This window comes from Aegilops tauschii, chromosome 7, assembly GCF_002575655.3.
Source record: "Aegilops tauschii subsp. strangulata cultivar AL8/78 chromosome 7, Aet v6.0, whole genome shotgun sequence".
Lineage (NCBI taxonomy): Eukaryota > Viridiplantae > Streptophyta > Magnoliopsida > Poales > Poaceae > Aegilops > Aegilops tauschii.
The window spans coordinates 8,813,566-8,825,068 of NC_053041.3; the positions used below are offsets into that span (position 1 = coordinate 8,813,566).

The 11,503-nt window shown below is 43.4% G+C and overlaps 1 protein-coding gene across 1 annotated transcript; it reads right to left on the reverse strand.

Moving 5' to 3' along the window:
- Positions 1 to 10,645: 10,645 nt before the first annotated feature.
- On the reverse strand, positions 10,646 to 11,110 carry LOC109785503 (probable L-type lectin-domain containing receptor kinase S.5). The gene has a single exon (XM_020344100.1). The coding sequence runs from the start codon at positions 11,108 to 11,110 to the stop codon at positions 10,646 to 10,648; it is 465 nt and encodes a 154-aa protein (XP_020199689.1).
- Positions 11,111 to 11,503: the final 393 nt, after the last annotated feature.

An 11,503-nucleotide genomic window follows, 5' to 3' on the forward strand; every position in this document is an offset into this window, starting at 1 on the left:
CTAAGCAATATGACAATGATGGAAAGTTGCATGGCAATATATCTCGGAATGGCTATGGAAATGCCATAATAGGTAGGTATGATGGCTGTTTTGAGGAAGGTATATGGTGGGTGTATGATACCGGCGAAAAGTGCGCGGTATTAGAGAGGCTGGCAATGGTGGAAGGGTGGAAGGGTGCGTATGATCCATGGACTCAACATTAGTCATAAAGAACTCATATATTTATTGCAAAAATCTACAAGTTTATCAAAGCAAAGTATTACGCGCATGCTCCTAGGGGGATAGATTGGTAGGAAAAGACCATCGCTCGTCCCCGACCGCCACTCATAAGGAAGACAATCAATAAATAAATCATGCTCCGACTTCATCACATAACGGTTCACCATACGTGCATGCTACGGGAATCACAAACCTTAACACAAGTATTTTTCAATTTCACAACTACTCAACTAGCATGACTCTAATATTACTACCTCCATATCTCAAAACAATTATCAAGCATCAAACTTTTCTTAGTATTCAATTCACTTCCTATGATAGTTTTACAAATCTTGAATACCAAGCATATTATTATTATTAGCAAATTACCATGCTATTTAAGACTCTCAAAATAATCTAAGTGAAGCATGAGATATCAAAGGTTTCTTTAAAACAAATCCACCACCGTGCTCTAAAAGATATAAGTGAAGCACTAGAGCAAAACTATATAGCTCAAAAGATATAAGTGAAGCACATAGTAAATGACAAACTACTTCAAAAAGATATAAGTGAAGATCAATGAGTAGCTAAATAATTATGTAACTTATGTGAAGACCTCTCTCATTTAAGAATTTCAGATCTTGGTATTTTATTCAAACAGCAAGCAAAACAAAACAAAATGACATTGCAAGGATAGCACAACTCATGTGAAGAAGCAAAAACTTAGGTTCAACCGATACTAACCGATAATTGTTGAAGAAGAAAGGTGGGATGCCTATCGGGGCATCCCCAAGCTTAGATGCTTGAGACGTCTTGAAATATTATCTTGGGGTGCCTTGGGCATCCCCAAGCTTGAGCTTTTGTGTCTCCTTAATTCCTCTTATATCATGGTTTCTCTTTTTTTATATAAAAAGCTTCATCCACACCAAACTCAACAAGAACTCGTGAGATAGGTTAGTATAAACCAATGCAAAACCTTATCATTTTCTACTGTGAAAAATCACAAAAGTTATTATTCAACACTGCATACTAAATTCCTCTGCATATTTAACACTCCTATCCTCAAATAGAATCATTAAACAAGCAAACATATGCAAACAATGCAACCATAACAGCAATCTGCCAAAACAGTACAGTCTGTAAAGAATGCAAGATTCATCATACTTCCCTAACTCCAAAAATTATGAACTAAAATTCCCACTGTAGTAAATTTATCAGAGCTTATTATTCAAAAGGTTTCAACATTATATCATGCTCTGACTTTTCTGAGGAATTTTTGCAACAGCGGTGAACTTTCTGTTTTCAAACAGCAACATGTATACTAGCAAAATAAGCATGGTAAAGGCTATCCTTGACATTTTTATTGAAACTAAAGATGCAAAACATTATTGTAAATAACAGCAAGCAAATACTAACAAAAGAAAATGACGCTCCAAGCAAAACACATATCATGTGTGAATAAAAATATAGCTCCAAGTAAAGTTACCGATAGACGAAGACGGAAGAGGGGATGCCTTCCGGGGCATCCCCAAGCTTAGGCTCTTGGTTGTCCTTGAATATTACCTTGGGGTGCCTTGGGCATCCCCAAGCTTAGGCTCTTGCCACTCCTTATTCCATAGTCCATCGAATCTTTACCCAAAACTTGAAAACTTCACAACACAAAACTTAACAGAAAACTCGTAAGCTCCGTTAGCGAAGGAAAACAAAACACCACTTCAAGGTACTGTAATGAACTCATTCTTTATTTTTATTGGTGTTAAACCTACTGTATTCCAACTTCTCTATGGTTTATAAACTATTTTACTAGCCATAGAGTCATCAAAATAAGCAAACAACACACGAAAAACAGAATCTGTCAAAAACAGAACAGTCTGTAGTAATCTGTAACTAACGCAAACTTCAGGAACTCCAAAAATTCTAAAATAAATTGGTGGACCTGAGGAATTTGTCTAGTAATCATCTTCAAAAATAATCAACTAAATAGCACTCTCCAGTAAAAAGTTTTAGCTAATCTCGTGAGCGCTAAAGTTTCTGTTTTTTACAGCATGATCATAAAGACTTCACCCAAGTCTTCCCAAAGGTTCTACTTGGCACAAACACTAATTAAAACACAAAACCACATCTAACCAGAGGCTAGATGATTTATTTATTACTAAACAGAACCAAAAAGCAAGAAACTAAAATAAAATTGGGTTGCCTCCCAACAAGCGCTATCGTTTAACGCCCCTAGCTAGGCATTATGATATGACTAGCACATTTAAGTCTAACCCACTTCCAATGCATAGTGATTTTGTGAGCAAACAACTTATGGGAACAAGAATCAACTTGCATAGGAAGGTAAAACAAGCACAACTTCAAAACTTTAAGCACATAGAGAGGAAACTTGATATTATTGCAATATGTAGAAGCATGTGATCCTCTCTCATAATAATTTTAAGTAGCATCATGAATGAATTCAACAATATAACCAGCACCTAAAGCAATCTTTTCATGATGCGTAAGCATGGAATTTTTATTACTCTCCACATAAGCAAAATTCTTCTCATGAATAATAGTGGGAGCAAACTCAACAAAATAACTATCATGTGATTGAAAATTAAGATCAAGATGACAAGTTTCATGGTTATCATTATTCTTTAAAGCATACGTGTCATCACAATAATCATCATAGATAGGAGGCATGCTTTCATCATAGTAAATTTGCTCATCAAAGCTTGGGGGACAAAAAATATCATCTTCATCAAACATAGCTTCCCCAAGCTTGTGGCTTTGCATATCATTAGCATCATGGGTATTCAAAGAATTCATACTAACAACATTGCAATCATGCTCATCATTCACATATTTTATGCCAAGAATTCTATGTAATTCTTCTTCTAGTACTTGAGCACAATTTTCCTTTCCATCATACTCACGAAAGATATTAAAAAGATGACGCGTATGAGACAAACTCAATTCCATTTTTTATAGTTTTCTTTTATAGACTAAACTAGTGATAAAACAAGAAACAAAAAAGATTCGATTGCAAGATCTAAAGATATACCTTCAAGCACTCACCTCCCCGGCAACGGCGCCAGAAAAGAGCTTGATGTCTACTACGCAACCTTCTTCCTGTAGACGTTGTTGGGCCTGCAAGTGCACAGGTTTGTAGGACAGTAGCAAATTTCCCTCAAGTGGATGACCTAAGGTTTATGTATCCGTGGGAGGCGTAGGATGAAGATGGTCTCTCTCAAGCAACCCTGCAACCAAATAACAAAGAGTCTCTTGTGTCCCCAACACACCCAATACGAAGGTAAATTGTATAGGTGCACTAGTTCGGCGAAGAGATGGTGATACAAGTGCAATATGGATGGTAGATATAGGTTTTTGTAATCTGAAAATATAAAAACAGCAAGGTAACTAATAATAAAAGTGAGCGTAAACGGTATTGCAATGAGTTGAAACAAGGCCTAGGGTTCATACTTTCACTAGTGCAAGTTCTCTCAACAATAATAACATAGTTGGATCATATAACTATCCCTCAACATGCAAGAAAGAGTCACTCCAAAGTCACTAATAGCGGAGAACAAACGAAGAGACTATGGTAGGGTACGAAACCACCTCAAAGTTATTCTTTCCAATCAATCCGTTGGGCTATTCCTATAAGTGCCACAAACAGCCCTAGAGTTCGTACTAGAATAACACCTTAAGGCACAAATCAACCAAAACCCTAATGTCACCTAGATACTCCATTGTCACCTCAAGTATCCGTGGGCATGATTATACGATATGCATCACACAATCTCAGATTCATCTATTCAACCAACACATAGAACCTTAAAGAGTGCCCCAAAGTTCCTACCGGAGAATCACGACGAAAACGTGTGCCAACCCCTATGCATAGGTTCATGGAACCCGCAAGTTGATCACCCAAAACATACATCAAGTGGCACATGATATCCCATTGTCACCACAGATACGCACGGCAAGACATACATCAATAGTTCTCAAATCTTTAAAGACTCAATCCGATAAGATAACTTCAAAGGGGAAACTCAATCCATTACAAGAGAGTAGAGGGGGAGGAGAAACATAAGATCCAACTATAATAGCAAAGCTAGCGATACATCAAGATCGTGCCAAATCAAGAACACGAGAGAGGGAGATCAAACACATAGCTACTGGTACATACCCTCAGCCCCGAGGGTGAACTACTCCCTCCTCATCATGGAGAGCTCCAGGATGATGAAGATGGCCACCGGTGATGGGTTCCCCCTCCGGTAGGGTGCCGGAACGGGCTCCCGAGAGGTTTTTGGTGGCTACAGAGGCTTGCGGCGGCGGAACTCCCAATCTATCTTCTGTTCCGATGTTTTTAGGGTATATGGGGTTATATAGGCGGAAGATGTACGTCAGGGGAGCCACGAGGGGCCCACGAGGGTGGAGGGCACGCCTGGGGGGGAGGGCGCGCCCCCCTACCTCGTGGCTCCCTCGTTTCTTCCTTGACGTAGACTCCAAGTCTCCCAGGTTGCTTTCCTTCCAAAAATAACTTCTCCAGTTGATTTCGTTCCGTTCCGACTCCGTTTGATATTCCTTTTTTTCGAAATACTGAAATAGGCAAAAAACAGCAATTCTGGGCTGGGCCTCCGGTTAATAGGTTAGTCCCAAAAATAATATAAAAGTGGAAAATAAAGCCCAATATGGTCCAAAACAGTAGATAATATAGCATGGAGCAATCAAAAATTATAGATACGTTGGAGACGTATCAGCCATCTCCACCCCGGGGCCAACTAGGTCAACCGCCAAGACCACCTTCATCGAGCCTTCCACCTCCTTGTTTGAGCCTTCTCTAGAGGTTTTCCCCCATCCTTTTGAACGTTCCTTGAACTGGTTTTTGGTTTTTCTTTTACTCTTTTCCTTTTTTATTTTATTTTTATTTTATTTTCTGATTTTTCCTTTCTTTTATCTTTTCACATTCACAAACATTTTTAAAAAATTTAAACTTTATTTTCCAAATCGCTAGCATTTTTCGAATGTCCAAATTCATGCACATTTTTTAATATTTGTTACCATTTTCCAATATCTATAATTATTTTTAAATTCGTGAAAAGAAAACTAAAATCGCAAAATAATTTTCAAAATGCCAAACATTTTTTCAAACTCGTGAATGTTTTTTGAAATGACAATATTTTTCAAATTCTTGATTTTAAATTTGTAAACATTTTCATGGAAATCGCTAACAATTTTTTATATTCATGAACATTTTTTAACACATGCAAACATTGTTTGATGTTGGTAAATGAACCCACGGACATTTTATTTACTTCATGATTTTTTGATTTCGTAAACAGTGTTCGAAAATCGTGAACCTTTTCCGAATTCATGAGCATATTTATCAAAATTGTGAACATTTTTTTAAATTTGTGGACCTTCTTTTCAATTTCATAAAAAATATGAAATATTTTTAGAAGGCACAAACAATTTTTGAATTTGAAAGCATTTTTTGAACTCATGAACACGTTTTGATTTGAGAGCATTTTCGATTGTTGATTCGATTTTTTTTAAAAGTGCCTTGTGGTGCATCCCCATCCCAACTAAATTCAGTATGAGACCCATAAGAATATTTTGCTAAATGATATGCCACTTATTTGCTTCTCTGAAGCAACGATGAAATGAAATATCATTAATTTAACAAAATGTATTCTAAAAAGGTAAGGACAAAAACTAGCCTAAAGACTGTCGCCTTCTTCCCACAAATACGGGGCTCAGAGCATCTCCAATCGTTGCCCCCAGGGACCTGAAATATCACCGCTTGGGGCCGGAACGGCGGTAATTTCGACGTGGGGTGGGGGGGGGGGGGCTCGGGTTCCCAGCCGACCCCCAGAGTTCGCCCCCCAGCCGGCGATATCGGCCCAAATTCGGCGTCATTTGGCACAAAATTCGACATAAAATAATTTTTATTAGATAGTTCATCACAAAAATCAGTAGAAATGAAATAGTTCAACGAAGTAAACTCACAATTCAAACACAAACTAAAACTTAAAGTTTATCACAGGTCGAACTAGGCGTTGCCCTTGAGCCTCCTTATATAGGTGCTCCACTAGATCGTCTGCAGTTCTTGATGCACCTGTGGGTCTCGTATCTCCTGACGCATATTGTGGAAGGCAGCCCATGATGCCAGCAGCTCGTGATCAACCTAGGCAAGAGGACCCTGCCTGTAATATGGTTCAGTGTTGAACATTGGATCTTCCTGCTCGCTCTCAATGATCATGTTGTGCAAGATTACACAGCAAGTCATCACCTCCCACATTTGAGATTTTGACCAAGTCAGAGCGGGGCACCGGACAACAGCAAATCGGGATTGGAGCACACCAAATGCCCGCTCGACATCCTTCTTGCAAGCCTCCTGACACTTGGCAAAGTAGGAGTTCTTGCCTCCTGGCACAGGGTTTGAGATAGTCTTCACAAATGTGGACCATCTCCGATAGATGCCATCTGCTAGGTAGTATCCCTTGTTGTAGTGGCACCCATTGGCCTCAAAATTATCCAAAGGAGCATGACCTTCAACAAGCTTGGCAAAGATATTCGAGCACTACAGTATGTTGATGTAATTGTGAGTTCATGGCGTACCAAAGAAGGAGTCCAAATCCAGAGGTCCTATGCTCAAGTACCACACTGCAAGCTCCTTTGCGCCTTTGTACTTCCCCTACCAAGCAAATGGGCAGTTTTTCCATGCCCAATGCATGCAGTTGATGCTTTCAAGCATCCCAGGAAATCCTCTTGCTGCATTCTGTGCTAGGATCCGAGCAGTGTCTTCAGCATTGGGTGATCGCAAGTATTGTGGTCCAAACACTTCCACCACTGCCCTGCAGAACTTGTACAAACACTCAATGGCAGTGGACTCGGCCATGGGTCCATAGCCTTCCAATATATCACAGGGAGCTCCGTGTGCAAGCATCCTCATAGCTGTCGTGCACTTCTGGAGTGAGGTGAATCCAAGTGTGCCGGTGCAATCCTTCTTGCAAATGAAGTAGCTGTCGAACTCCCGGATGGAATTCACAATCTTGAGAAAGAGCTTTCGGCTCATCCGATAACGGCGCCGAACTACTTTTTTGCTGTGTAGTGGAGCATCGGCGAAGTAGTCGGCGTAGAGCAAGCAATGGCCCTCCAGACGATGCCTCTGCTTGCTCTTACGGTGGCCCGGCGCCAAGCCAGATCGTTGCGGCTTCGAATTGCTCGCGAACAGGCCGGCTAGAGCGGCGAGGACCATGAGGTGCTCTTTGTTCTGGGCGTCAGCCTCGGCTTCCTCCTCTAGCAGGACCGCGAACGCCTCCTCGTAATCGGAGTCCATCGTCGAACACGCAAATCGCCGAACACCTGGTGGGCGTGGTGGGTGCGCAGCCGCCGGTATCCCCGCGTGCGTGGCCGGATCGCCGAAAAAGCTCGCCCAGGGAGCGAATGGAGGCTGCGCGCGGCAAAACCCTCTCTTTTCGGCGGGGGATAGGCCTTTCTAGCGACAGATCGGCGGCTGTGGGCAAGGGGTGGCACCGGGATCGGCACGGCGGCGAGAGGGCAACCGGTGTCCTGCACTGCGGGGGAGGGAAATCGGGCGGGGAAAAGCCGGTTTTCGCCTAACAGAGATGGCCCGTGCGACACTTTTTCCTTCCTCCAAAGCCCCCAAGCGTCCCCCAGTGCGCTGGGTTCGGCCTGGGATTGCCGGGCCAAAAAATAAGCCAAACCAGCAAAACTCGACGTCCTGAGGAGCGACTGGGATTTTTTTCGGCGCCAGCGATAAAAAAAGCGTCTTGAGGGGCTGTTGGGGGCGCGAGTGGAGATGCTCTTGTTGGGGAACACAGTAATTTCAAAAAAAATTCCTATGATCGCGCAAGATCAATCTAGGAGAAGCATAGCAACGAGCGGGGAGAGTGTGTCCACGTACCCACGTCGACCGAAAGCGGAAGCGTTTTATCAACGCGGTTGATGTAGTCGTACATCTTCACGATCCGACCGATCCTAGCACTGAACGTATGGCACCTCCGTGTTCAGCACATGTTCAGCTTGATGACGTCCCTCGTACTCTTGATCTAGTTGAGGCCGAGGGAGAGTTTCATCAGCACGACGGCGTGGCGACGATTATGATGAAGTTACTGGTGCAGGGCTTCGCCTAAGCACTACGACGATATGACCAAGGCGTGTAACTGTGGAAGGGGCACCGCACACGGCTAAAAGATCAACTTGTGTGTTCTAGGGTGTCCGATCCCCATGTATATAAAGGAGGGGAGGAGGAGGCCGGCCAAGGGGGAGGTGCGCCATGGGGGGGTCCTACTAGGACTCCAAACCTAGTAGGATTCGCCCCCCCCTTTCCTATTCCAAGTGGGAGAAGGGGGGAAGGAGGAGGAGGAGAGAAGGAAGAGGGGGGCACCGCCCCTTCCCCTTGTCCAATTCGGATTGGGGAAAGGGGGGCGCGCCACCTCCTGGCCGGCCCTCTCTCTTCTCCACTAAGGCCCATGAGGCCCAATAACTTCCGGGGGGGGGGGGGTTCCGGTAACCCCCGGTACTCCGAAACTTATCCGAAACGACTCGAACCATTCCGGTGTCCGAATGTAACCTTCCAATATATGAATCTTTATGTCTCGACCATTTCAAGACTCCTCGTCATGTCCGTGATCTCATCCGGGACTACGAACAAACTTCGGTCATCAAAACACACAACTCATAATACAAATCGTCATCGAACGTTAAGCATGCGGATCCTACGGGTTCGAGAACTATGTAGACATGACCAAGACACATCTCCGGTCAATAACCAATAGCGGAACCTGGATGCTCATATTGGCTCCTACATATTCTACGAAGATCTTTATTGGTTAAACCGCATAACAACATACGTTGTTCCCTTTGTCATCGCTATGTTACTTGCCCGAGATTCGACCGTCGGTATCATCATACCTAGTTCAATCTCGTTACCGGCAAGTCTCTTTACTCGTTCCGTAATACTTCATCCCGCAACTAACTCATTAGTCACATTGCTTGCAATGCTTATAGTGATGAGCATTACCGAGAGGGCCCAGAGATAGCTCTCCGAAACACGGAGTGACAAATCCTAATCTCGATCTATGCCTACCCAGCAAACACCTTCGCAGACACCTGTAGAGCACCTTTATAATCATCCTTTTATGTTGTGACGTTTGATAGCACACAAAGTGTTCTTCCGGTATTCGAGAGTTGCATAATCTCATAGTCTGAGGAACATGTATAAGTTATGAAGAGAGCAGTAGCAATGAAACTGTAACGATCACAATGCTAAGCTAACGGATGGGTCATGTCCATCACATCATTCTCCTAATGATGTGATCCCGTTCATCAAATGACAACACATGTATATGGTTAAGAAACATAACCATCTTTGATTAACAAGCTAGTCAAGTAGAGGCATACTAAGGACAATATGTTTTGTCTGTGTATTCACACATGTACTAAGTTTCCGGTTAATACAATTCTAGCATGAATAATAAATATTTATCATGAAATAAAGAAATAAGTAATAACTTTATTATTGCCTCTAGGGCATATTTCCTTCAGCTCTTAGCGCCAGCAACGGTAGCACATCCCAGCTGGTCCCGGCTCGCTCCTTCAGGTCGCGGGCTCAATAGCCACCCCACCGACGTCGCATGAGCAGCCTGCTCCCTGCAGCGTCGGCGGCAGATTTCTTAGGAATGTCTACTCCGTCGGAATCTCCTCAGCTTGCTACGACGCAGCACAACTTCTCCAGGAGCACGCCAGTCTTCGCAAGCTGCTGGAGGTCTTCATCATCTGCTGCGACGACCGGTTCGTGTCCACTGCGGTTTGGAGATTTTCCATGTGAATTTTATCACTAGTTAAGTGACTAACTTTGCACTAGGATTTCTAACAGCTGGAGATTTAGCGAGGCCACCGCCCCCTTACAAGCATACCAGGCTCAGATTGCCATGTCTAGACAGCACTGTTCAATGTCAGTATGAGTGCGAATTGGCATGCTAGCTGCAGGAATTCTGACATGGAAAATTCCTTGCTTATCATCCTCTGAGCTTCTAGTTACTAGTTCAAATTTGGGTCTGTGGAGTACTTCAAACAGCTCTGAGCATGGATTAGTCCAATGAAGATATTGCGTGGCATGCAGCGGCGCGTGGTTGGAGAAGCCGGTGTGTGGGAACTGTGCAAGGTGGGTGCGAGTGGTTGGCATGGCCAAAGGGGTGAAGGGGAGCTGAAATTGTGGTGAGACGTTGTGGTGTGGCGGCGGCTGGCAGGTGTTGGGTGTCAATACTAAATTTTTTTAGTTGACGGACACGATGTTTCGTCGCAATTGAATTTATCAATAGTTGTTTCTGTCTAGAATCCTATTACAATCTCTTTCTTAATGTACATCAACAACCCGACGTCCGACAGCTCTATCTCCCACCAATTGCTGCCCGAAGGCCAAAGAAACGCAGTCTTATTCATCTATCGTGGTGAAGTTCCACGACTTTATCTGGTTCAGTTGGGTGAAGTTGCCAGTGGAACCTGTAAATACCAGATATATCTTGTCCTGCAGAAGCTGTGATAGATCAATGTAGATATCACCTTGGTAGACATACCGCCCACGGATGCTGTGTTGGACTAGAAATACTTGAAACAATTTCGATGTGCCGTGGTACCTAATACTGACCCATACATCAGTCCCACTCGAGAGGATGATGGAAACATTACTAAGCGGGTACTGCCGAATAGATTTGATGCTGTTGATGTCGATGCCGATATGGTTGCCGTCAAGGTCATCCTCATAGCTCTTCCTCGTGTCAAACTCGACAGCTACTACTGGGTCCGTCTTCATGCCATCTGTCGTGTCATTACATATGCCAAGCCATTGGCCACTGCTGTTGCTGGGCAACGATGGATTGTTTGTGAGAACAAATGCCATACCTTGCATAAACCACTCTCCCCGACCGGTGGCACATGTTTCCGGTGCTTGGTGTGATCTGCAAGGCACCGTCTGCAATTGTTGAGCCTGGGCTGAAACTGAAATCATCCCTATTGATTGTGCTGAAGTTGGGATAAGTAAATTGCAAGCAACTACTGGTTCTACTACCTAGGGTTAGGATGACAATAGCTGCAGTAGCTATACGGGAAAAGTTCAACTTGGTATTGGGCATTGTCATGCTAAATGGTTCCTATAGCTTCCTGCAACCTTCTCAAGAAAGAGGAGTATTTATACAATCCTTGTGCTTCACTGCTTCTCAATACGGTGGAGGGGAGGAGCTGACAAAGTACTTGGAAGAGACATAGTCAATGGGAATCGTCAGGATAAAGCCTG

Excerpts from the sequence above, each read along its gene's own strand:
- LOC109785503 (XM_020344100.1), bottom strand. The coding sequence starts at position 11,110 with ATGGCATTTGTTCTCACAAACAATCCATCGTTGCCCAGCAACAGCAGT.